Consider the following 27,622-nt stretch of genomic DNA (forward strand, 5'->3'; position numbering starts at 1 on the left):
GAGAAACGTCTATTTCACATGTTTACTTGAACTTCAATAGCAATACAAGACAATCAGAACACTTGAGGCCGATATTTACAGGGACCGGGGGCAGTTGCAGAAAAGTTTTGAGGTTTTTAACATGATTGGCTTTGGAGTTAAGTTCAAAGTTCAGTCGCAAAGTTCATGTCAACAGTTCCATCACCAAAAGTCTGTGGCATATTCGGAGAAGAAGGTTTTTTGGCCTTGTGGTGAAATGGGACTGCTCGAAACTGTTCAAAATCAGTAGCAGAGGGAGTATAAGAGCCCCCTTTTTAGTATATTGATAAAATGCTTCACTGTGGTACATTAATTATACAAGAATGGTTTATTTACATACAGTCTCGCATCCATTCGCTCACACATTTCATGCTCACTGGCACACTTCCTCCCTATAGTATGTAGCCTGGTAAAGCCACTAAAAAGTCATGCACGTGTTCTTTGAAAGGATTTTTTGGCAACACACAAGTGCTTTTCTTTGACACACTGTTTGCTTTGCTACAGGGAAGGGCAACACCAGCCAATGAGCCAGTAGAAACTTATGACAATGATGAGCTAATAAGAAGAAAGCACCGATGAGATGGGAAGACACAGCAGGGCGCGAGGAGGAGAGAGGACTCGGGCAGAGTTCAACATGAATCACAGTCTTAAAAAAAGTAACTAAGGATGAACCGGGGGAAGTCTCGTGGTGATCAGGAGATAGAAGCAGGAAGGAGCCATCAAAATTAAGAAATTCTGCTTTTCATTGCACTCAATAGACTTTACATAAAGATAAACATCTGCCTGTGGGTCATTTACTTCATAGCAAAAGTTGGAGTTTCTCATTGTGTAACGCTTCTGCATTTGGTCACTCTACTGTATGTCATGTAGATGCAATACTATTGTTTAGTGGACAATTTAATAACCCTTAAAATCCTGCCTATAACCTGTCTTTGATGAAAAGATTAGCTTTGTATGTAATGGCTTCCTTATCTATCTTTATGAAGAGTCTATGCACAACGCAGCTACTGTTCAGATAAAATTTTGTCTTGATTTATATGATAATTTGACGTTCATCCTCCTGCCTGTTTCTATGCCCCAATCACCACCGCCCTAGTCACAGACTCGTCACCCGCTGCATCTGTCCGTCCTCTCCTTCCGATGTGGGCTCTGGTGTGTAGACTGCATCACCGTTTGAGGCCAGCGGAGGGGGCTGGTAGAAGGTCTGCAAGTGATTGGGCCGCGGTCCCAGTGGAGGACGTCCCAGGCTGTAGGGGAGCTCCAGGGCAGGCCTCTGTGGCTGTCCTCCGGTTGGACTGAGCTCCTCTGGACCTTCAGGGCTGCTGTCGGGGTAGGACATGGTGGGAGGTGAGGTGCGGGTGTAGAAACGCGGAGGAGAGCTGCTGCGGCTGTACACCTGCGGGGAGTGGCGCGAGTACAGGTTGTTGGGAGGCGAGGTTGCCTCTCTGGGAACAAAGATGTTGGTTGGAGGAGAGCTTCGGGGGAAGATGCCGAGGGGAGGGGAACGCCGCTCGCCCGGATACAACGGCGATGGGTTTGAGTCTCGGGCGTAGATTGGAGAGGAGTCAGCATCAAGGTCAAGGTCAGGTGTCAAAGGTAAAGTGAAGCTGCCCTCAGAGTCCTCTCTGTCTCCATGGTAACGCAGTGAGCCTCGGTCTCTGCCCCGTTTTCTTCCATCTGCCCCAGTGTCCTTGCCTTCAAACATGAAAGAATCCTCCCTGTCGATGTCCACGCCTCCTCTCCAAACATCCAGTGCCCGATCTTTCTGCCCCTCACCGTCGCGTTCAACCGGCCCTCGCCAACCATCTCTGTCCTTCAGGAAAGGCTCTTCTTTCTCTCTATCCAGACCACCTCTCCAAACCTCAATCCCAAATTCTTTTTTCTGAGTGATAAATGTCTCTTCTTGCTCCATGTCTGGTCCCCCTCGCCAAACCTCCCTCCTGCAGTCACGCTCCTCTCGTGCTCTGTTCACTGCAGGGCCCCATTCAGCCATGTCCTCCATGCTCTTCTGAGAGCTGAAAGACTCGTCCCGTCTCCGCTCAGATGCACCTCTCCAATCCTCCACCACGGTGTCTCGTTTTAATAGATACGTTTCGTCCTTGTCCCGGTCAGGGGCCCTCCATGAATCAACTTCTCTCTGTTTCACAAGTAGAGGCTCCTCTAGAGCTTTGTAGAGGGGCTCAGACTCCTGGGGCGGAGGTGGAGGAGGAGGCGGCAGAGGGCGGTCCCGATAGCGCTCCCTCTCCCTCTCGCGGTCTATCCCACCACTGGACTCCACTGTGCTGCGGTGGCGGGATAGTGTACCAGGCGTGCGGCTCAGAGTGGAGTAGGGTCGGGCCTGGACCTCAGGGGGGCGCACTGACTGTTTGTCCGGCAGTCCTCGACGACCCAGAGTCCCCTGCAGTTGAGACCTGTCCTCTTTATCAGTGTCTCCTGTGTTGCGGGTGTGTGACCAGCCATCCTGTATGCGAGGAGAGGTCATGAGATCCTGTGCACCTCGGGGGGGTGGGTGAGGGTCCTGATCTGTAGGGTGCCTTGTCCACCCCTCCTGTGTGTTTGGGCGGGTGGTTGGCTGTATGGTCGACGCCCAGGCATCTTGTGGCGGCGGAGCATGTCGGGTCAGAGTGGCTGAGTGGGTGACGGCGGCTCGGTCATGGTGAGGCCGGGCTAAGCTGCCGTACCGCTCCGGAGGAACTGGCATGGGCACAGATGGTCGCAGGTTGCTCTGCACCAGCTCTGAGATGATCATCTTCTCCAGTGCAGCTGCGTCGGACAGGTTACGCCTTATTCCTGTCCCGCTGCTCAGATCTGACGCCCCGTGGGGGGTGAGAAGCCCCGGAGAGATGTCATCTGGCCCCATTCCGACTCCACCGTCTCTGAGGAGGTCTGTGCTGCCTACCACTCCTGCTCGGGACCCAGGGGTCGTCCCTAAACCGTGTAGGGTGAAAGTGTTGGGAGTGTAGCCACCATTGAGACACATGCTGTCCAGACCACAGGACTCCTGACCCTGCAAAACAGCGCCCTCTGTTGGAGAAAAGACAGAAATCAGTGAAGAACAGGGCAGGAGTGCATGTAGCATGGGCCATTCATGAGTGAATGAGCAGAGGGTTATGTGCCTGCTTGAAATGTGGACCAAAGCATCTTTTTTGATGACATTTTGATTAATTCCCACATGGATTGGATGCTTTATATTTATGGTCTATGCATAATTAAGTAGAGTAGAGTAGTAGAGAGTAACAGTCGCACAGAAAGTCAAGGATGTGGTGCTCAATGATTGATTGAATGAGCACAATAAAAGAGAGCTCATACTCGGCTTGTTTCTGAAGGTTCCTAGTGGTCCGAGTTAAAACAGAGGGACAGAGAAGGCAATTGTCAAAATAGTCACAAAGACAAAACAAACTACCGAGCTAACACAAAAACATACGAAGAGTGCAGTACTAAAATGGATCATTACATATTTAACAAAAATTGTTTGTAGTCAGGGTAGCAATAATGTGACTCAAGCTCAGGGCTGTCACAGATAAACTGAGAGTTACCTGTGGAAGTGAAAGGTTGATTGTATCCTTGGGCTAACATTGTGTCATAGGGAGAAGCCCCAGCATGAGTCTGCAGCACTGGATTAGTGAGGAAATGATTTCCTAGAGCAGCTAGAATGAAGGCAAATATACATTTTAACTAGTGAATACAAGAACAAGGACATTCTGAGTTTAATTAATGAAAAATGTTTTTAAAAGTACCACGGTTAAGTGTAGGTGTGTTGTTAACATCAGCTGCAATAAAAGACGATTCAGTCTGTCTGCGAACTGTGTCGTTCCACATCCTCCTGATGCGGCTCTGAAATAGACATATTTTTACAAGGTCAAATGTGAGTCAGCGCGAGTAGCGGAACAAAAAGAGATGTGCCGTGGGTGGTAAGAGACCTGTCTGTTGGCCGTGGCTCTGCGGCTCTGGCTACTGGTGTAACGGCTGTTGGACCTAAGAGCGCTGCCTTTGACTGAGTCTGGGGAGCTGCCGGATGAAGGCACACAGCACTGGGACAAACGCAGGCACCGGCCGTAATCCTTCTGACCCTGCACACGACAGAGGGACATGTAACACACTGTGGCAAATCTGAGTGTAACAAAGGCTTGTTCTGCCACTAGAGGGCTGACCTTTCTAGCGAGAGTGCAGTGCAAAATGGTGATGAGGAGGGCCTGAGCAGTATTGAGGGAAGAAAAGAGGTAAGCCAGTAACAGAGATGGAGCGGACAGGAACATGAGCCCCGAGGACCAAGTGACGCTCTGCAGAAAGAGCAGAGTCAGAGAGCCGACAGCCCAGGCCCTGAGAGAGAAGACACGAGAGAAAACGTGAGGCCATGCACAACACACGTCCCACAGAAACACACAATCATGACCTCAAAATAAAGGCAGAGAAAGTGTATCAGCATGTTATTAGTGTAGGTTGTCGTTTCCATGTAATTGTTATAATTTCCATAACAGACTTCTTCAGCTGTAATCAAAATCAATAAAAACACATTTGTTCTATAAGTGTATCACAAAGCACTGAATTAAATGGATTTTCTATATTTATTGAAAACATGTATGTGCCTTAATATGATGAGTAAGTGCATACTATGTAGTGCAGTAACATTTCTACTTTAATTTTTTTTTTTTTGCTTATTGCAGCAAATGTGTGTTCCAACCGTGTTCTATTTATAGCTTGATTTGACCCATCAGGGTGAATCAGAGGAGGCTCCACTAAAGCCCTCAAAATGCTATTTTATATTTCACTTTTGACATTTTACATTTAATTGTGGGCCATGTAAGCCGTGCGTTTACAATGTACACTTCTCTCATAGCCTTTTAATTTTTTTTAAACATTTTTTGACCAAATAACATGAGGCGGAGACTGACCTCAGGTTGTCATGACGACTGGAGTCTGGCTTGAGCGCCGCCGTGCTGTGCATCTTATGTAAAGTCATCACCAAGACAACCAGGTTCAACTGGGACCAAAAAAGGAGATGCATCACTCAAAACCTCTCAAATATGTCAATACAAATGATTGAAGGATGATTAGTATCTCTATCATCACGCTAAAGGGTTTACCGTGATGATCAAAGCCACAGGCCCCAGAAAGCTCCAGATGAAGTAATTGTCTGTTCGCAGCCAGCATCTGTGCGAGAGAACAATATTGATTTTATTGCATTCAAATACAAGTTGAAGATGAACATTATTACTCTGATACTTCTTTCAGTGCTAGTTTGATACTCAACACAACCCATTCACAACTCAGTTTGGGGAGCCAAATAAAAATAGATGGGAAAATACTGTTTTACTTAGGTTTACGTTGAGAGTGGACAAGATTTGTCCAAGATTTACTTTAGTATTATACTATATATATATATATATATATATAGTATAGTATTGATTTTCACCAATATTGGTTTTGGGCGATACTTTGATCTATTTTTTTTCTGATCTGCCCTCGTCTGTGTGTTATGCCAGTCCAAGTCTGTCCTCAGTGCATCAGATTTATCCCTTTGAACCCTAATGAGTAAAATGGGAAATAAAAAAAATAATTAGGCAAAAAAATATGGATGTTCATTTACACAATCATGCTACAAATGATTTTACATCCCAGATAAATACATTCTGTTACTACTTTTACAAAAGGGAAACTTAATTTGTGTGTGTGTGTGGTTTTTTTTAACTTCAACTTAAGATAGTTGTAGGTCTTGGTATTGATTTATTTGGGTATTTGCAAATTCCAGTTATCTGCCAGACACGGCAGCAAGCCAAATATCAGATATCGGTATCCACATTAGACCATTCCTAATTTATTACAGATGTTTTAAATCAAATTATTTTTTTGCATTTCACTCCCTTTTTAAGATCAGATCCAAGTGATACTACTTGAAAGCCAATTGATGGTGATGTTTATAACCACTAACATTGACCAAGTTGTTCTTACGCGGTTTTAGATCCATATCCTCTGAAGTCTATGGCCGCAGACACAGCCACCACCAGCCCGGGAATGGAGTATCCGCACAGGTAAAAGTACTTCTTCCGAGAGTTTCTTCCTTCAAAAACTTCGCGTTGTAAGAGGTAAAGTTCCACTGCCTCCAAACACAACCAGCAAAAGATGGACAGCAGCGAGAAGTGCAGCAGGCCAGCAATGATAGAGCACAGAATCTGGGATTGGGAAGAAACAACATCACTGTACACACATCACCTCTAAACTAACTAAATTAAAGTAGGTGGTGTTCACATTTTTGAACTTTATGAGCCAGTATTACTTTATAGGTGAGAATGTTGGAGATATAGCAAATACAATTCTGATTCTGATTTTGAGAATTTGTGAAAAAGTCTTATAGACTGGTACCATTTAACACACATTATTGGATTGAATCCTAAAGTCTGAAAGCTTATAAAAGTTATTGCACTTTTACTACCACAGAATGGGCTGAATATTGAAAACACCAAGCCAAGAATTGTGATCTGCAAATGATTAGATCTCAATTAAAATTCTATTTACCCCGTGCCCATTAGATTTAACTCAAAATACTGTTGAACTTCCTGAACGTATTTGGACCATTTAACAGCTAAATCTACAACAATCTGTCTTTTTGCGTAGTTTTGAATTACAAGCTCTTTTAAATCTCGTGTGAAGACGTTTTTTATTTTAGTGTGAGTTATTCATCATCACTTACTGTGTACTGAGCCTTATTGGCCCCCACAAGGAACAGCAGCTCAGTGAACAGCAGGTTGGCCCACAGGTTGCAGTGGATGGTGCTATGGTCTGTGTGCCATGGCGCCCCCTGGCAGCAAAGTGTGGCGAGGCAAGTTCCCAAACACACCAGGGCGACTGAAATGCCCACCCAGGAGACCACACTGACAAGGAGCTCCTCGACCCCGACTCCAGACTGGGTAGAAACAACCTGGTTATATATGTACATTATGTACAATAAGTGCAATACTTGTGTAAGTTACTCACGACTGGTTGCTGATAGGTCATGAGCACTGCATAGCTGGACAGGTGGTTACAGGCGCATGTTGTGTGTGTGTTGTTGGTGTGTAACAAGCGGCAGCCCTGCGTGGACCACCTGCCGGCCCCTGATGCCCCAGACGCATTCCAGAAAGAGCAGTTCGGACCAAAGTGGTTTTCCAGCTTTGGGACAGAGACAGAAAAACACATTAAAGCCCTTCAGAAAATGTCAGGCGAACACCACGGGGCTACCTGCCTCTCTAAAACAAAGATGGACAAAAATAATACATTTTTGCCTTAAAAGCGTATTTAAGCGTCACAAAATCTATAATTTGTTTTAAAGTCGGTATATGTTAAAGTTATCTGAAAACATATCTGCAAGTAAAACCTTAAAACCTTGATATTGATTTCATAAAGACTGCCAAGTATCTTTCATAATCTCCTACCAAATAAACAAATCATGTAAAAGACAAAAGCAAATGTCTTCAAACTAGGCTCTGATGTTGTTTGCATGTGTGGTTTTCATTTGCTAAAACCACTTGAATTCGTTTTAATATGTGTTAAATCACAGTTTCTCCTTTGAAATCACATTGAAATCCACTTTGTTTTTGCCTCCATTCCGATTGTACAATATCTTTGCAAACAAACTTATAAACGGTTTGTAACTCCAATCATATATTTTCGTAAGACATTTTTGGGGACGCTCCTTTAGATTACAACACTCCATAAGAGTTGAAACGCAGTGGAACAAACCTGCAGGTGTCTCAGGGTGAAGATGACAGGCTCGGAGAGATAGACCCTGTTGGAGCCTCGGTGCACTGAAGCAGAGATCACGTGGGAGTTGACCACTAGACTCCGCCTCCTCACATCAGAGGCCAGTCCCATGCCCGACCCCATTCGCAAAGTGGAGTTCTGGGTCGTAAGGAAGGCCCCCAGGTTCTTATACAGCGCAAGCACCAAGTTTACCTGGCCTGAACAGCAGAATCTCTTTTAATAATCATTACGCTGAAATGCAAAATGCAAACATGGACAATAGAAAATGAGGTTGGCATCACAAACCATTGTTGCTGTACTGCTGCAAGGCCAGAGCTGAAATCTGCAGGATGCTGTCGCTGTCGTATGAATGAGGAAAAGTCATGTCCTGGATGTCTGCTTCTGTGTTTAGGACATACACCTCCAAATCTGAACACAAATATTAATAGTTTCAACATTTAGAAACAACGTCAATAAATTAAAACACTGTACATGTTCTTGTACTTTGGGAACGTCCACAGAAAGCAGTAAATCCGCAACGTTTTTTTCTTCGGAAGTGTTCGGATTCACACAGTTTTACCTTTCAAATTCTTTGTTATGGTTAAAATATGTTACAATAAAGAATGAAGTCCAGATATGTGTTGCAGTTCTGGTTTATAGTCAACAGTTGTATTAAGCAAAGAAGCACTTATCATGCTGCGCTTGGGTTTATTTCATCAATGTGTCTAGATGCGTCATACAAAAGATTGTATGTTACTGTAATACGAGTCCAAACCAAAAGACAAAACCCATACCGATATTGGGTGCTCTGTCACTGAACCGTCCTTCGTACAGGTTGTTGGCCAATAAAAACGCTCCTTTCTCCACTGCGTCCAACAGCAGCGAGGCCGAGCGCGACTGGTCCGCATTGCTCATATCGGCCCAGGACATCAGAGCCTCTGGACCGAGCAGGTTATCGACTGTCTGAACCACAGCCTGCGACGGAAACAGAAAATACGTCGTACTCATACAATAAAACGCTTGCATAGATCCGTGCATCGATCATCTTTGCGTACCTGCACATAAGCTCGACAGGTGCGCTCCCTCTTCTGCAGCTTAAAAGAAGAAAAGTAGCTATTGTTAGACACCTCCACTGTGACATTTCTGCCTGTGGTTCAGGGAAAAGGTCAAGAGCATAATTTACCTTGTTGTAATTACGTGCCGCTGACTCTTTATTGGCCGGTCTTAGGGCCTGCAGCTGAGAGTCCAGGATGTCCAGTAGCTGTTCGATTAGTTTGACAGACATGCTGACATCACCCGCATAGATCCGCCCCCGGGTCAGGTTCACCAGCTCCCCTGCAATATTGGCTGCGTTCTCGCCGCTCTTAATCTGCACAATGGACGGAGCATTTATAATGTCAAATATTGTGACATTTAAGGTAGAAAAGCCACACTCAGGCGGCTGAGGGGCCATCGCACACAGCAGCGTTTGTGTTTGGTGCAAGTTGGGGATGTGTGACAAACCTTCTGTGCTATTTGGCTGACCCATGGAGAGGTGCAGTTGGAAAGGTCAGGTCCTCGGGAGCTCCAGCCCACGGGCGATGACATGCACTGGTATGAGGCGATACCTGCGGGGACCAACGGGGGGCATCCTTTTAGAGTCACAAACTAACAATGAACCTTAAGGGAAGCATTAGTCTGCACTTTAACATTGACACAGCATAATGACCTCAATATGCTCAGTGTTGAATTATATATTACATCAATAGGTCTACATTATTTATTAGTGCTACTGGTCTTTTATTCTATTACCGATGTTATTCAATTGTATTTACTCGTTCATACTATTATAATTACAAATAGTCTAAAGTGTGAAAGATTTAATGTTTTATGTGTAGGCTATTTTGTATTGTATGGACTGTCACTGCCTCTTGACCAGGTCGTTGTTTTAAAAGAGAATTGGTCCTCAAATGACATAAATGCACAAATAAAAGTTGCAATTAAAAAAACATCTATCTCTTCTATATAGTCTTCTATTACTTTACTCTGTGTAAATAAATTCAGGGCTCATGCAGGACCGGAGCTAATTCATTTACTGGCAAAAATTGGGATGAATCTCACCCAATTTTCATATTAAAATTAATTACAAAAACAGAAGCACTACAAATGTATAAATGTAAACCTATGTACATGAAAGCTTTTCCTCAGAGAGAGAACTGGGCTGCGCTGTCAGTCCGTGTCAGTCAGTGAAGCCGGTTCAAACAGAAAGTGCCAGAGTGTATTTCAAAGGAAGCGGAAAAGGAGAACCTAATGTAAACATCAACACAAGCACTCCCACATTTAAAATGGCCCTTACCAAGTGAGCCTTTGGGACAGGGCCTCTCCACTGTCTCTCCCTTCAGGGTGAACGGCCATTGTACCCCTCGCGCCACCCGCCCCTCACAGCCGCCAATCTGCCCGTTACTCCCAGGAGCCAGAGGCACACGCAGTGGAGGGCGGGGTGTCAGCGGGACCATGGCTGTGATGGGACGTTGGTCAAATGGCCCCCGGTTGATGACTCCAATCGGATGGGACGCCGAGGGCTGCACCGGGGTTAAAGAGACAGTGGTGGTGTAGGAGCGAACAGTGGTCATCAGTGACGACATAGGACCTGGGGCAACAAGAGATACTTAATCAAGCACGATTACAAAGCCAGGACTAAACCAGGACTAAAGCCATCCAATCTTAATCTGAAGCTACATCAAAACTGCCATTCGGAACTTTATTTCTTGACTTAATCTAGTGATATGTGAGGTTAGGGGTGGGCGATATTGACAAAAATGAATGCCTCGATTATTACTATTCTTTTTCCCCCCAAACCAACAGAAATGTGTTAAAACTTCCACGTACAAATAATTGATAATTGTGAATCGGCAGTAAAATCTGTCACAAAAGTGCAGAAATGGCACCTTACAGTGTTGCCTAACAACCTTTTTCATTTATATTTGCATCAGCTCTTTTTGTGGCATTTTTACTATAAACAGTGTGCTGTTTATAATCTTCAAAACGCATTCACAATATCATCAACATTTCTATACATTGCTCTCTTCTAGTTGAGGTGTCGTTGACGCTATAATAAATAAAGCAAATGTAAAGCAAATGATGGCAGCAACTTGCACTTTGGTAGCTGCTAGTATTTCCTTTATGAGCTAATACAAATCATGTACCAACCTAACAACAAGACAACTAACTTTCAAAATGATAATCCTGCTGTATTTAATTAGTCCGATTAACATATTGAGTGTACTGGTTAACTGACTGCGCATGTTTAATTGCTGATCCTCATTGTTAAACTCACCTTTAGTGGGAGGCGGCGGCGTGAACTGCAGCGGGTATCTCAGCACGTAGTAGTTATTCCACACATACAGCTGGTTGTCTCGGGGGTTATAGTCGATGGAGGAGATGTACTGATATGGGTTGGGGAAGGGGATTTGAACAGGCAGCTCTTGTCCTCTGCTGGTGTCATAGGCGTACACCACCATGTCGCTGCCCACACGCCCCTCCGCTTGCCCCTCGTCGTCCTGGAAGACCGAGCGCACGGCATACAATACTCCACAGGCCATGAAGGCGTTGCTGGCGCCGCGTTTGTCGAAGCCAGTGGCCCATGTCCCCTCGAAGCGCAGTGTGTACGGGTTCACCTGCACAAAAGGAGCTCGATTCAAGACCTGTTCCTCTTATCAACAGCGCTCATCTGTTTTCTTTTCTTCCTACCTGGCTGACCACAATGCGTCCATTATTGGCTTCAGTAGAATAGATTACCCAAAGGCCATTCTCATCCACGGCGAGATCGATGTCGGACTTCCCTCCCCAGCGGTACGGAGAGGTGTCATGGTAGTTGGCATTGACCACCACCGCTTCGCCACTCTTGATGCGTGTCCGGAGGTCGTATTTGACCAGGTTTCGCGTTCGCTCCTTGTTGTAAAACACAGCGCCGTCGTACACCACAAAACCGGTCCCATCCACACGACTGGGCAGCCTGAATACATGCAGCATTTAGCATTAATAAGCACTGGCTGGGACATATTTATAATCAAAACTGACACTAAAAACCCTTAATCCATTTAATCTTGCACAGGGCAATTCAGTCAATTATTTTTCATTAAGAATGTAGTAAAGCATGCATAATTCATATTTGCGCGCCTCCTCCTACAATCATTCAAATATTTATTCAAGTCAATTCGGCAAAGGAATATTCTCTCTCTCTTTGGTGCCAAAAGAGCATCCACGATTGATCAGAAATGCTTACATATTTACGGTCTTGCTTAGACCTGGATACATGCCAGTGATAAAAGCCAGGCCTGTCTGACTCACTTGTAGGTGGTGGTGACCCTGTTCTGTCGGTAGTCATCCCACGAGGCGTACTCATACAGCACCTCTGTCCTGTAGGGCGTCCAGGGCATGACGTAGAGCCGGTCGCCTGCCTGCAGAGGGTCCTTACACCACGCCCCCGACTGATGCTCCGCCTCCAGGAGAGACGAGGCAGGGCCGATGCTGAGCAGTGACCCCGGACACACGAAAACTGGGAACCGGGGAGGAAGGAGGGGGTCAAGAGCAGGATGTGAGGAGGAGCAGGAGAGAGAAGAAGAGAGTGGAAAGACAGTGAGGGCAGGTGATAGATGAAAATGAATCGATGCATGAAAAATGTTATGAATTAGATGCAGCGAGATTTGAGAAACAGAAAGAGGAGACAAAGAGAGGAATTTAAAACACCTGAATTTGAAAAGAAAAGCATCTTGAACATGTGAGTGTTGCATCACACAGTTATTGTGTGATAAATGTGTAATACGACTGGGGCACTGCAATTAAAGTGTTTTCATGTGGCTTGTGTTGGGAGTTGTGTGTTTATGACAGTTAGTGCAAAAAGACTGAGAGTGTGAGAGGTAGAGTCAGGGACGCTGAAGGAGGGGCGAAATTTTGCCTTGAAGTGAATGAGAGGGCAAGTTAGTTTACGCCAAGCACGATTGGTCCACCGACATGTCAATAACTGTATGGACACTTATGTACTTCTCACACTGGCATGCAGAGAGGCATGCACACACATTCACACAGAGAAGCAGTGCTTGATAAGCACACATCCAGACGGATAGTCACACACATTTGGTCTTATTTTTCCTATGGAGATAAATAAGGGGCTCTTCCTATAAGGGAAGAAAAGGGAAAATAAGCATGAACAGATGATTGGACAAGAAGGAATGAAGCAAAGATAGAGAGAAGAGAAGTGGTAATAGTGCGAGGATTATTCAGAGGAATATTTAAAATGATATGTTTGTGTGCTGTAGTTTATTTGTCTGTGTTTGTGGGCTGTTTTGTGCAGAAAGAGCAGAGAGAAGGCTATAGACAGTAGAAAAATATTGAAGCATCTGGCAAAAAAGGATTCTAACATTCACAGAACCGTTTGGAACAGGAACATCTCAACTCTTGTAAAGTCTGATTTAGTCACATCATGTTGTAGATTGCTGGTGAATGTGGAATAAGTGATGTTGAATATTAAATAAGCAAGAGGCAAAAAAAGGTTGTTTAAGTATTTTTTTAAATAAAAAAGGTTTTCTTGTCAGCCACTGATCCCACGGTCCACTATTCTTCTACTGTCTATAGAGAAGAGATAAGATAAGAACGCTAAGTGCAGAACCTGGATAAAACTGGATAAAAGGACGAATTTCCATACAACAAGAGATGGATAATATGGGAAAAAAGGATAAGGAAATGGAAAAAGGGGGCAACATCCAGCATGACTACGAAACAACGTCCTAGGGCAGAGGAGAGAGATGGCAGAGAAGAGCAGGAAAGAGAGAGAGTGGGGTTGGGGCAAGGAAAGATCAAGATGCTACAATATATAGTGTTTACCTTTTTGGTCCACTTCTACTCAAGCATAGGAAAAAAGAGGGAGAGAAAGAAAGAGCAGTCAGAGGATGAAAGAGGAGAAACAGAAAAGCAAGAAAGCAAGCCAGAAATCAGGAGGAAGCGAGAGAGAGAGAGAGAGAGAGAGAGAGAGAGAGGTTGATAGGCACAAAGGACTGCACAATATTTAACACATTTTAGAACATGTGTACATACAACAGAAGACCAGACTGAAATTGAAGCTTTACATATCATATTATTATCGCACAGATGTAGGCTGAGCTTTTGTACCCAAGAAAACCCAAAGCAGAGATAATGAGACAAACTGCATATATGTAGCTTTCCAAATATTGTGCAGTCCTATTCGACAGAAAGGAAGAAAAAACAGAGCAAAAGGAAGAAAGAGTCAGAAAGAAATGCACAGAAAAAGAGCTAATTCTGGCCCAAAACTTGAGTTCACATTTACAGCCCTCCCTTCAAGAGCCTCCCCCTCATCAGACGCCTCCTCCCCACCTCCACCCCTATGAACCCCGCCGTCCCGACTCTCCTTCCTTCAATCAGGCTCCTGTGGAGAAAAGAGAGCAACTCCTGTGGCGTAAATCTGAAAAAGAGAAACCCACACGCATGCACACACTGCGCACACAGCCGAGATATGTACAGCTACGCAAACGTCTTACAACTGTCTGTCTGAACTTCCCCCATGAACCCTCTCAAAACACTCACACTCCCTGAGAAAAAAGAGACAGCATTTCACTCATCTGACATCAGAGGTTATTACAACAAACTAAACAGATTCAAATGTGGGTAATACATTGTCATGCAGTGTTGGGAGTACACTGTAAAACTTTGAATGGTGAATAAACAGTGGAAGTGGTTTTCCTGTCATGTTTTATAGTGCAGTGTTCATTTGTACAGTACAACCAAACTACCATAATTATGTGAACAACATTAGCAGATTACTACTGAAGATCGCAATTTTGTTGTAGGTTCATGGTAGATCATTTTCTTCCTCCTAAACTCCATTTTATTCCACGCTGGATAATTATTACAGTGTTTGTCAGAAAATTGTTTCTCAATATTGTGGATATTGCTTTGATTTGCTTTTTATATTAGATGCAAACAATTTTAAATAAATTGAAATATACTGAAGTGACAATTTTCAATTTATCAGCTGAAACAGCATGACCACTTATGAGCAGAGTTGAGGTGGGTAAGTAGTTACATTTATTCAAATACATTTACTTGAGTAACTTTATCAAGAGATTGTACTTCTCAAACTCTCAGACTGCACATCGAGCACAGCGGTGGTGAACCACGGAGTCTATTGACCAGACGCTCAGCCCTTTTTCCAACATAAATGTTTAGTTTCTGTGTGAAATGTCTTTCCATGGAGCATTTGTAAATGTAAATGAATTTGAAAATATTTGATCTTGTGTTGTGTGCTTCTGCTTCTTGGCCAGGTCAAACTTGAAAAATGAATTGTTAATCTGTTAATGAAGGTTAAAAAAATGATATATATATATATATCAAGTTGGTGGGTGCAGTCTGAGTGAGGCCTTTTGCAATCACATTATTTTCACCTGATACGTTTTTATGGTATTTTCTTGGACCACTGCTTGAGTAGTACGCTTTCAAGTTCAAGTCCAATTTGTGGCTTCTCTACCCAACTCTGCTTATGGGTTATGCTTATATTTTTGTATTCATTGTTCAGTGTTTGATGTTTGTGTTGCACCGAACCGCCAGGACAAGTTCCTATGTTGGTGAATCCTGTTCATTGACAAATGGCAATAAACTTTATTCTGATTCTGATTCTGGGGTCCCAACCTACTATTTGGGAATAACTAATTCACTTGACATTTGTATCATAAATACTGCAAAACAAAGTCTTACAGTGTAGCATCTGTAGACATGTTTGTATATATGGAAATTATTCATACTCACTGTAGGGTACACATTCATATTGGATCTCGAGGTACTTGTACGTTCCGGGACAGGGGTCTGGGAAGACGTCCACCCCCGCGACTACGACACACTGAGTCCTGTTGTTACATCTGTGATGGATAAAATAAAGATAAAGGAGGGTTAGTGATTAGGAGACAGGAAAGGGGAAGGAAAGGACACTCGATTTGTCTCCTCTGCTTCTACCTCCGAGTGAATATTGATCAGGTCTTCTAGGAAAACACTGCTGAGTACATCGCTAATGGTGCACCCAACCACTCACACACAGTTGGGGATAGCGGCGCTCACACACACACACACACACACACACACACACACACACACTTACAGGACGAGCTCTGGTCTGATGCAAAGCTACATATGTGTACTACAGCCTTCATTGATTGACTTAATGTTCCCAATGTGTACAGTACACCTACTGAAAATGCACTGGCTTATACATCAATGCGCAAAACACTGCAGACTGAATAATTTGCTGTAATTAGCCATTTGCTTTCTACTGTAGTGATAAAATGATTGTGTAAGTGACAGAAATACCAGGATAATATTAGTAAATTCTTAATTTATGCATGCCTTATTGGATTTTATAGACTTTGCTAATATCATTATTATTATTATTTATTAATTTATTTTTTTAATTATTATTATTATACAAGTTCCTATGTTTGCAAGCTTTGTTCAATGACAAAGACAATAGACCTTTTTCTGATTCTGATTCTGAATCGAGCACTCACCTTTGGGCCATGATTTTGAGGGCGTCTGGAAGGTAACATTGAGTGTTTTCCATCTGAAAGGGGTCTGCGTCACAGATCTTGTCGTCTGTTCGGCCGTAATTTGCCGTCTCTACCATCACCACATCACTTCCTGGGCAGCGTAGCTCAATGGGATAGCCCTCACAAGCCAGCTCCCTGCGGAGCAGCCCAAACGGCATTGCAGCCCGTGACATGGCAGCTATGGGCCCAAAGGAAAGAGAAACATGAAGAGCAGGGTTATTTTCAATGGCTTTGTTCGACACATTTTATTAACATTAGTTGGCTTCAATGTATTTCTCATAAAAAGTCTAAATAATCATAGATGTATTTAAACATTATTGGTAGAAGAGCAGGGGACACACACACACGCATATGTGCTGCTGCTTAGACCACTCGGCTACTTAAAGTCACACTATGTTACTTTTCTCCATGGAAATGTTGTTGCTTGGCCTGGAATGTTCCGCAGAAGCATAATGGCTCTAAACTTATTATTATGGCGTTCAAAGCCTGTGACCGCAAAAGTACAGCAGTGCTCCACGTGCACGTGCAGCAAGAACACGGCTTCAACACGGCCGTCGCAGCCACAGTCTGAGTGAGGCGCAAGAAATTGTTGCCCATTCATTGAAATAATGTCCACAGACTGAGAATGACTGTTGGGTGGGAGTTTTCTTTTTTCCAGATGACTACAACTACCGGTAAATCAAATACAAATACAAATAATAGTTAATAGTAAAATGCTCTATCACTGCTTAATAGGGCTGAATTATTCTTCTGAACAGCCTTACAGTGGAACATAATGCTATTCTATTTGTACGTCTTCACATTTGTTCACATGAAATCATTTAAATAATGTCACCTTTCTGTAATTGCGATATTTAACACTCAAACGTGTGTGAACAGGCTGTTTGTGTGAAGGCTGACACTGGAGGCATTCCCAGATGTAAAAACAACGTGAGTTAAATCCCATAGCACCTTGGTTGTGACACCTCTGTTTGATGTGACACAATGTTACAGCACTAAATCTACTGTTTTAAGCCACAGAAACAGATAAAACCTGCACTTCTGTCAGGGCCCCGCTGAAAATAATCTGATGTTTGATTTTCTTTACTCCTCTCGACATAAATCAGAGTGTTTCAGAGTAAGTGTGTGTGAATGTACCTACAGCCATATTAATCCATGTAAGGCAGAGTAACAGCAGAAAATGATATGACTTTCACCTTAATCTGGTCGTCCACATCGAAGTGAGCATTACCATTTAGCAGATTAAAGCCTGGTTTAAGGCCACTACACTGCTGTAATCTGCACGGGACGGCTGTAACTGTCTGTGACACTGAATGACAGATTGTTGATTAACTACGAAGCCGACACTGAAATGCTCGATTTGGCCAATCGCTCTCTTGAAATGTGCCGCTAATCTTTGTTTATGTGGGTCAAAGCGTTTCATAAAGCTTGGCCCGGATGACTTTGATTTACAAATCCTGATTTAGTATTGAGTCATATATTGGATTCATGGACGTGTTGACATTTCTTTACGACAGGAGCGTACATGGCTTTGCAAAAGTATTTCTGTACACTCAATTTTTAGACGTTGTATTTTTATACGTTGAAATTTGAAACGCAGAAATGCAAACTGAACATTAAAGCATTGTATTATTCCCCACTGTTTTTGTAGTTTTGGTTTTTTTGACATCATGAAAAACTTACTTCACATAACGTAATTCAAATGCGAAAAATGTAATTACATGAATTCAGTGTAAAATAAAACCTTTTGAAATAAAAACACAAAATGACCTTCATACAAAAGTTTAAAGAAGACATATTATGCTTTTTTCCAGTGTTAAGTATTAAACTACAAGTTAGCTAGGTCATTATTTTCCATGTTGTTAACTGTAAACCCGAATATTGATCCAAAACGGCTTAGTAATATAAACTTGACCATCGACTTCCTGTTCTTTATACTCCTTAATGGCTGTGTGAAATGTTGGAACCGTAAGTGTATGCTATGGAGATTTATTTACTTTTAATAATCACAAGTAATGACAGAGCAGTGGGCGGGGATAATGGGTGAAAATAAGCCTCAAATTCAGGACAATACAGGATTACACAAACAAGCAAGAATCAATCAAAATACAACTTTGAGTTTATACATTATGAGGGAAAAGCTCTTGAACATAGCACGTCTCCTTTAGAGTCAAGTCAGCTATAAAAGGTATAATTAATTATCATGATGCAAATCAATTTTATCGAAGAAAAATGCTGACAGCTAATGACAAAATGTATGTTTCAGGAATAGAAATGTATGCTTTTTTCTAATGAATCATGGCTGTGAAAGTTATAGTTTATATATATTTGTGTTATAAATAGTTTTAGCTTATTTCATTTACCAGAGACAAAAACAAAAAACCTGCCACTTTGGGGACATCCTTACCTTGACCAAACGGGACAATGTGAGACAACATGAGCACACAAGCTCCCAGGAACCACACGGACAAAGCCATGTTGGAGGGAAGGGTTATGACGTCGCGCCGACCGCCACGTTAGGAGCGCCTGCGGAGAGAGCACGGAGAAGAGATCAGAGACTGAACTTAATGATTTACCTCAGTAACTGACACACATATTCCAACCACTAATTTAAAAAGACAAATTTGCATGTTAAGATTTGATTGATGTAATGAAGGGAGAAGAAGGATGTGTTTGCTACGAAATATATCTTCCCCAACACTGCAATAGCCTAAATCATAAAGGCCGCGATTGTTTAAGTACATTATTAAAACCTGCCAACTAAATGCATGTAATTCTTGTTAGAGGCAAATTTAGTCTAGTTTAAAATGTTAGTAGATTTGTTTAGAATTTGGACTGCTGGACTGAATCATGAATTTAAAACAAAAATGGCAAATCAATTGTTCATGTGGTGGTGGTGGTGGAGAGGAAGGAGAGGTTGAAGAGGCTGATGAGACTGAGGGGTCTTGCTGTTGGAGAGGGGGCGGAGGGAAAGAGAGAGGGCACATACATGAATCACTAGAAAGATGATTGGTTAAAGGTAGGTACACAACTTTTAATTCTAGGTCAGGAAAACAGCCGGTTACTCCATTTAAAGTATCGTAAAAGCCGCTATTTCTGACCAAAAATCAAGCTGAATGATGCATTTTATGTGGCATTTAGTAAATAAGGAAGCAACTCCTGGAAGCAGACTTTTGTATCCAATCAGAGGCTTTGTTGGATGAGAATCACGAGGAAACAACTTCCTCCCTGAAAGTTGTTTCGCTTTTGTAGTTCAACAGAAACCAAGAGCATTTCTGAGATCAAAATGTTCAGTCTCTCTGAAAACAGATCAAATGATTAAGTGTTGAATGTGGATATCTGAATCGATGTAGGCCTATATATATGGCTGAAATGTATTTTTGTATTAGAATGTGTGTTTGTGTAGAAAAGCCAAACAGGGTTGAACCGAGTTGATTATTAGCACTAGATAACTCACATCAATTAGCCAGTTGCTGTTGATGTTGTCTCCACAACAAATTTAAGCCAATTCATCAAAATGTTCCCTAGGAAAAAGAGGTTTTTAATCTCAATGGGAATCTGGAACTGCTTCAACAAAGGTTAAATAGAAATAAATATTGTCTATTGGCTTACAGGCAGACTTTTCTACAAATACAATCTTCTAAACTTTATATAAAAAGCTATAATGTGAGTTACAATTCTGCTGTTCTTCCCTCAGTGGCACGTGAGAAAAATGGCAGGCTGTGATGGCGAGGCAGCAGAGTGGCACAATGGCGGAAAGAGAGAAACCGAGATAACTATTGAACGATTGTGTGTCTGCGAAAGTCCCTCAATCTGCTGTTACCATGGTGACAGGCAAGCACGGCGCAGCCGGGATGGGCGACGTGTGTGTGTTTGTGCGCGGCTTTGTGCGAGAACGTGTTTTACGTCCTTAATTAGCCAGCGGCAAATCCAGCATCGCTGATCCATAAAAGCGCAGACAACAAACACACACGCGCACACACACACGCACGCACGCGCGCACACACACACACACGCACGCACGCACACGCACAAACACGCACGCACACGCACGCGCACACAGAGGAGTGAGGAGGCAAGTGGAGTGAGTGGTAGGCTAGCGCCGTAGACCACTTTCCAGTAATGCTGAATAAATGATGGTGTGTGGAGATGAGCCCTTTGCCTGGCAGGGTTAATTAGGTAAACACGGGCGCTCAGGTGATCGAAGGGGCAGCGCTGCATCGAGGAGGGTACGAGGAACCCACCGGAATGTACAGGCTGTGACCTGTATCATTAAAGCGCATATGACAAATTCTTGTCTTCTTCTTGGTGGGGCAGTACATGTGGTAAGTTAAATATGTATTAGTTGGTGGCAGTTTGTGTGAAATTATTTAAAAACAAATGTTGAAATTTACAGGAACTCTATGTCATTCCATCAAAAATGCAGGAAACGCAACTAACAAAAGGTGTCATCAGATATTATTTGTCAAATCATAACCGAACTGTAAATTCAATGGATTTTGGCCCCTGTTTATGTTATAGTTGCTTGGTAATGGTTATGGAAAAACATTCACGTGTGTCACATCAACTGCTTATGATTGTGGAAAATAGGAAAACTATTTAGTACAATTTTGAATATAATCATGTTCCGATTAGATTACATGTTTTAATGAAATGTGTAATCTGTCATATGCAATTTAATATTCCATGGGTTGAAGAAAATCTATCATCATAGAAATTAACAATTCGAAATATGATGTCTTTTGAACGGGCTAAGGTCAGTGAGATGTCACCTATAAACAGGAAGCTGAAGCCCACAAATAGATTGAACTTTTGGCTGAGCACAGAGGAGCAGCTGAACAACATGTCTATCATTTTTCAGTCTCCCTCTGCATCAGGGTGAAATGACTGCTACAGTTAATTAAAAAACATTTTGAAATGAATATGTTTTGTCACAGCTCTCTGGCAAGGCGATATGGTAAAAATGCCCAGCCAATGCAGTGATTCAAAAATATATATATATAAAGCAAGGGTTGGTGCAAGACTAAAATGTCAGAAATCCAATTATTTACACAAATAAGCATTTATTCTTCTTTTCAATGTGTTTCCCTTTCCATACTGTGCCACCTTCAACTATTGGCCTGGGTGATGTGTCCATATGTGCAAAGGCTTTCTTTTCATTTGCTCATATGTATTTGCTCCGTCTTCCCGTTAGGTAATGACGACGGGCAGATTTAGGTCACTCCTCAACAAATGTCCAACATGCATTCAAAGACGCTTACGCACATCACGCACACGCAAGCAAAAGCAGCAGAATAAAAGAAAAACGGAGACCTCTGCCTTTTTCTTTATGTCCACTGAACCAACAAGACGGTAATAAATGCCCCAGGACCATGCATGTAAACACAGCCGTTCATAATAGATGCACAGACTTGCAAGTACGCACAGTGTCATCCCCAAAACCCTTATGGCAGCATGTTCTTTTGCTCCGGCCCCCTCCTCCGCCTCCCGACACACACACACAGCCCGGAGAGTGGATGAAAGTGGAGCAAGGACACTGATGGGCCCTGACAAAGCCACACACCCCTGTTCGCAGTGCCACGCTCCCAGCCTGAAACCAAAATCCAGCCCCAGGCCAACCATCGGCCTACTTGGATGAGCAGGGTTCCAGTCAGAGCTAGTGTATGTGAAAAGGGCCTGGAGACAAATGGATTACACAAGCATTAGTGTAACTGTATGCATTTTATACATACTAATTCAATTCAATGGTTTTATGGAACATTTCAAGTGAGCAATTAGAAAATACATTAAATATTTTTCACGGTATTCATTAAGATGTAGAGCAAAGAATGGTCAATGTGAACTTCCCAAATAGTTCAGTATAACCATTTTAGTGATACAGAATACATTGCACTGATTTTACTACTTAATTAAGTAAGGTTGGACCAGTTTTTTAAAGGCTGATTAGTATTTAGTTGATAGTTTGTTTGTTTATTTGTGTGTTTGTTATAGTAAGTTTGCAAATTAGCTTTTCACATTTGTAAAAATAAAAACAAAATTTAATATATTTTTTTCACAATTGTGTAAACATACAGTCATTATTATTTTGAGCCTAATTACTCTGCACTAGGAATGAAACATGGACACAAAGCCAGCTTAGAAAAATACCAATATTTGGAACATTCACATAAGGCAGGGTCCAAACTTTTTTTACGAGAGCCGCATTTTGAAGCTTATACGGAGCAGAGGGCCACAAACAACTCGACTCTTATGACAAAGAGAATCATTCAAAAGCATTTGACATTGTTTCAATGCCTCCACACCTTTGATAAAACTTGGAACATTAATATTAGGTTGGTATAATATCAAAATGCTTGACTTTTTGTTGTATGGCCCAACTCAGCAGGAAGCCGGAGGGCCAATGAAAATTGGTCTGAGGGCCGCATTTGGACATGTCTGACTTACGGCAAACCAGAGGTGAAATTGGTATTGGAAAATGGCCCTGTTAAACTGATGCTGTTGCTATGACCTGGTCCATCCCATTTCATCATAGTTTTACAAAATTATTAGCAGCTCAGTATTCTGTTTAAAAGATGAAGTGTAAATAAAGCGTGCAAAAATAAATATATATTGCATTACTAGGTATTAAAACTACAGGCAATTACTACAGAGCAACTACGCAATCCTCTTTTGTATAATAATACCCCTTCACTAGCATTGGCTATTTGTCCCCACTAAATTTCCCTGCCTCAGATATAATAAAATAAAATGACACAAAATATGCTCTTTCTGCAGCATAGTCACTGTTTTCAAAGTGTACAGCAGCAGTGAACCAGTCTAAAGCTGTAGCTACAACTAATCATATCGTATTGATTTCTATTTGGTTGCTTTATCCTCATAGCGCAAGAGAATTGGTCATTTAATCACGCAGTGCTTTTAGAAAATACAATAAAATACTTGTAATATTACTTTTTCGAGAATCAATATACATTTGAAACTAATGTGTGTTGCATTGTCTGTGGTTGCTGGAGCAAAATGTGGCTCAGTGCAGTGAATTTTTATAGAAGGAAGAATCCTCGTTAGGCTACACTGCATAATCTTTGTCAAATCATCAACATGAAGTAAGGGTTGGATTGTATAAAACGGATTATGGTTGGTTAATTTATTCTGTTTAATCTCTTTCAAGTCTGGTGAATCTGTTTTACACCAGTTAGAAAGATAATCCAATCTTGTCTTGTCAAACGAGTCTTGTTATTGGTTACATACAGTAGACTGAGGCCTGCCCCATCAGCTACAGGACAATAATGTCCTCCCTTAACACTTGGACATGAGCTAGGTATGACTGTTGCCGGAGTGCTTGTTTTAAAGCAGGTCCCCCGGGCACGCTATATGCTGCAGTCAAAGCACTTATGGGGTTTTAGAGCCTCTGTGTTTGTCTGGTCGATGCATGACTCTGGGGAACAGAAGTGTCACACTCTGTCAATCAATTAGTAGTTTCAGAAAGGGACTGTGGTCTTAAGAGTGTAAGGAAAAGTTAAAGAAATTGTCCAATAGGCATAAAACCCAAAATTGAGATAAACTAGGCCTGTGTAAAGGATATGAGTCAACCAATTAGATTGTATTCCATTTGAAGGCCTGAAACGCCTAAAATACAAGAGGATACTGATCAATAATTGATGAGTTTCCACCCAGGTTTATCATATTTTGTGCTGCCTTTATTATGCTTTCTCAGTTCTGGCATTATGTTTTGAATAGCATTTATTATGCCCTTACATGGGAGTGAGTTTATAAAACTGTATAGCCTAATATCCATGGGTTTAAGAATAATGAGAAATTAAGGCTGTTTACGTAACGATTAAAACAAAAATATATCTTTCGAACAGGAAAGAGTCCTCAAAACAGGCCAATCGAACTCCCCTGCTATTTATAATAAACTAAATGAATGTATTTATTAATATAAGAGCCCCTTCAAACTACTTCAGCATATTATCAAATTATTTTATATTAAATTAAAATAGTAGCCAACAATCTCACAAAAATGGTCAATATTAAAGGACGTATCATGTAAATTAGCCTTAAAACAGCCTTGAATGACAATAGTCGCTGGACTTTTGTATCATTCATGTTTGTAGTTTTATGGAATGCTCCAACTGCTCCAGGTCTGGGACGCAGATGTGGTCATGTGTGCAGCGTGGTCTCTGTGCGTAAAGATTGTACTGCTCGCCATGGCACACGTGAGGTGTGTACGCACGTAACACAGCACTCTTGTAAGCTCTATGTGCCACAAGGGTAGGGTACTTCTAGACTGATATAAAATGTTCACCTCTACCTAGCTAACACAGTTGTTATTAGCATGTATCAATCGTTTGTAATTTCACAAAATGTTTGTGTATATGATATTATTTAGATGTTGTATAGCATAGTAAATTAGTCAGAGCACTTTCGTTGACCAATATGATCTCAATACGTTGGCCATATCCGTGGGCATGAATAATACATGAGCCCCACACAACCACATTTTAAGACCCAGCTGTTGCCTTTTTCAGACGTCCCAGTGTGCTAAACCAATCTGAAACGTGCCAAGAAAGAAGATCTTACACAATGTACAGGAGTCAGATACAGGTAGAGCTATCTGTGTCTAGATTCAAACTGATGTGCCCAGAACTGATGCATTAACCCCTAAGTGCTCAGTCAAATGTTTTATACTTCATCATGTGAATTTAGGAGTTTGGGGAAATTATTTCAGTTATTTCCCTTTAACTATACTATGTATGAACACATCTATTCACAAAGACTCACATAAATTTAATTCAAAATTCAAACCATGACAGGGACATTCATGGTGTCCCTGCTCCATCCTCTCCACAGCACAGCCACTGCCTGGCCTCCTCCACTGACCCAGTCCTCTCTTCGCCTCTCTAAAATATTGATGGCAGACTCTCAATCCAGTCTCTCTTTCCGCTCAGGTTCCCATCTGCGGTGAATCAGCAAAGCAAACGAAAGCAAGCGGCGGAGGCCTCACTTACACCCAGCCTCGCTGCAGCTGGAGCAGCACAGATTCCGCAACACCAAAGAAAATGCTCAATAATCAACATCAGATCCACCTGGGACTTTCCCCTCTCATATGGCGTTGTGGGACACCCGGGATTATTAGGGCAGTTTTCTCAATGCACTCCTCTGTGGCTCATCATGTGCACATGAATATTTCATATGCCTTAAACTCACTCATAGTGACTCTAGTTAATAGCAGCAGTATATTGCATAGTGAGCTGCAATAGGTCGTATGGCTGAGGGTTGTGATTTTTATTACATTCTCAATTTTATCAAGTCATTCAATTTAATTCCTCTAAATCAAAGACATATTGTAAGCTTGCATGGATTTGGATATAAAATATATGAGTTGGAAGCGCATGCAGAACAATTCATATCTGGTAAATGCAAAATCTTGTAAATGCAAAATCTAAATGAATAATGTTATTGATTTAAGATCACATTGCCCAGGCCAGTCGCATACGGTGTAGTCAAGTGTCTAGCTTCTTGGCATCGTACAAGAAGCTTCCATTACTGGATACATAGGTCCATATGAGATAGTTCATCGTGTAGAATAAACTGCATTTGTGAAATAAAACAATAGACCAATTATCTATGCTGTAATTTATCAGTCAGCATTTAAGTAAGGACAGAATTAAGTGACCTATCCTAAGATAAAGTTAAATAAGTTAAATCCGTATAGCACCAGTCAACATGAAGTATTTTTCCAATCATAAGAAGCCTCATGCACTCCACTATTCAGCGGCTCTTCCATCGCTGCATTTGAACAACTGAGTAGGTGTAGCTTCTACAATTATATCAGTATTCTGATGCTGAACATCGTAATTGTCTTATGTCTAGCTGCCTAAGCTAAGTAAAATAGAGAATGTACCCTTGCTAATGCCCATGCAGAGGAGCATCACATCCCTGACTGATCAAATGGCCCCTGACAACAGCAGCAGCAGCAGCAAAGGACGCAGGGCTGCTCAGCTGTCTTCTCAAGCATTGATCATGTACGTGCACGAGTGGAGAAGAATACGTACAAGAGGGGCGGGGGGCATTCTCATAGCCTATATCCATATCTTACCCTCAGTCCTCCGGTTTCCCTCCTCCTCTTCCTCGTGCTGCTCTCTCACTGCGTCTCCCGCATGCCGTCTCGAGCGTCCGCGCCCTCGCCCTCTCCTCTCCCGTCCTCCTCCCTTTCCTCCAGATGCATGAAATATGAATCAAATATGCAATAGCGAACGGCGGTGTCTCTGTACCTGGGTCTTCACACGGGCAAGGCAGTTACTACGAGGCGGTCATTAGCGACAACAACTGGGCGTTCTCTTTCCAGTTTACAGTAGCCCTCCCTCCGCGTCCTATCGAGGCTCGATGTCTTCCCCGCTGCGCTGTGTGACCGTGCGTCACGTTGGTATCACAATTCCCACGGGTTTCATGCCCAGAGATGATGCGGGCCTGGTATAGCTCCGGTGCGTACGGCGAGAAACGGAAATCCAGCGAACAATACTAATTAGGATTGAAGGCGCGCAATGTGGATCGATGGTGCTCATTTGGACTTGGCCATTGTCGGTGTTCTAGGCGCCTCCAGTCTTACATCCATGCAGTAGATGGCAAAAGAGCGTCGACGTGATCCCCATATCCTTGAAGAATCGTAATAAGGCGCAGCACATCAGGACAGATGGGCGGCGCGGCTTTTCAACCAGAACAGAGAAAGGCGCTGTGATAAAATATACAAAATGAAAATAACTAAAGGACAAAAGCACTGGCTGAGGTGTAGAGATACGTTTCCTTGCTTCTGGCCTCGCCTTGCATCCGACCCTCACTGCTCTCTCTCTCTCTTGCTCTCTCTCCTCTGTCTCTCTCCATCCCCTGGCCCCGCTTGTTGCGCGTTCTGCACTCGAGAGCGCGCAACTTGTGTGCGTATGCGCGCGTGTCCGGCGCCCGCGTGTTCAGCGAGGGAGGCAGGGAAACGAGAGTGAGGCAGAGCCAGAGCCTCGTCTATATTATCAGGGTTTGAGTGAACAACAATAAGCTGCTGTGTTGGCAAGAAAGAGCCGTTGAATAAGTTGACGCTATGTTGGTTTGGCCGTGTCCGCTCACCCCAGATGCCGTCGACAATCACCTATCAGCAGGACAAGTTACCTCCATCTTCATCTTTTCTCTGGTAGGGATCAATCAGATTCCAATGGGTGTTGTGCCTATTGTCCTCAAAGCCTTGTCAACTCTATTGTGGGATTATTATGATAAATTCACAATTACTAGAGCAAAAACGTCTTATTATAAGGCCC

General features: G+C 42.6%; 1 protein-coding gene across 2 annotated transcripts; it reads right to left on the reverse strand.

Moving 5' to 3' along the window:
- Positions 1-8: 8 nt before the first annotated feature.
- On the reverse strand, positions 9-27,169 carry LOC140377040 (adhesion G protein-coupled receptor L1-like). Of its 2 annotated transcripts, XM_072462311.1 has the most exons (25): positions 26,419-27,169; positions 18,730-18,848; positions 16,284-16,500; positions 15,532-15,641; positions 12,064-12,271; positions 11,464-11,728; positions 11,051-11,390; positions 10,070-10,363; positions 9,238-9,341; positions 8,918-9,103; positions 8,790-8,828; positions 8,529-8,709; positions 8,041-8,163; positions 7,735-7,952; positions 6,991-7,164; positions 6,707-6,919; positions 5,968-6,188; positions 5,103-5,169; positions 4,911-4,999; positions 4,170-4,338; positions 3,939-4,088; positions 3,756-3,852; positions 3,555-3,665; positions 3,328-3,348; positions 9-3,042 (listed from the first exon to the last, which is right to left on the reverse strand). In XM_072462311.1, the coding sequence occupies exons 2-25, from the start codon at positions 18,797-18,799 to the stop codon at positions 1,115-1,117; spliced, it is 5,595 nt and encodes a 1,864-aa protein (XP_072318412.1). In that variant the 5' UTR covers positions 18,800-18,848; positions 26,419-27,169; the 3' UTR covers positions 9-1,114. The 2 variants fall into 2 exon arrangements, with proteins under 2 accessions (XP_072318412.1, XP_072318413.1); XM_072462312.1 differs by lacking the exon at positions 3,328-3,348.
- Positions 27,170-27,622: the final 453 nt, after the last annotated feature.

Source organism: Eucyclogobius newberryi, unplaced genomic scaffold (assembly GCF_026437365.1).
Source record: "Eucyclogobius newberryi isolate DKJ021-1_F unplaced genomic scaffold, fEucNew1.0.hap1 SCAF_4, whole genome shotgun sequence".
Lineage (NCBI taxonomy): Eukaryota > Metazoa > Chordata > Actinopteri > Gobiiformes > Gobiidae > Eucyclogobius > Eucyclogobius newberryi.

Excerpts from the sequence above, each read along its gene's own strand:
- LOC140377040 (XM_072462311.1), bottom strand. The coding sequence starts at position 18,799 with ATGGCTTTGTCCGTGTGGTTCCTGGGAGCTTGTGTGCTCATGTTGTCT. Across the intron at positions 9,342-10,069 it reads CTGTCCCAAAGGCTCACTTG|GTATCGCCTCATACCAGTGC; the intron begins GTAAGGGCCATT and ends TGGTCCCCGCAG. Across the intron at positions 4,339-4,910 it reads AGTCGTCATGACAACCTGAG|GGCCTGGGCTGTCGGCTCTC; the intron begins GTCAGTCTCCGC and ends CTTCTCTCTCAG.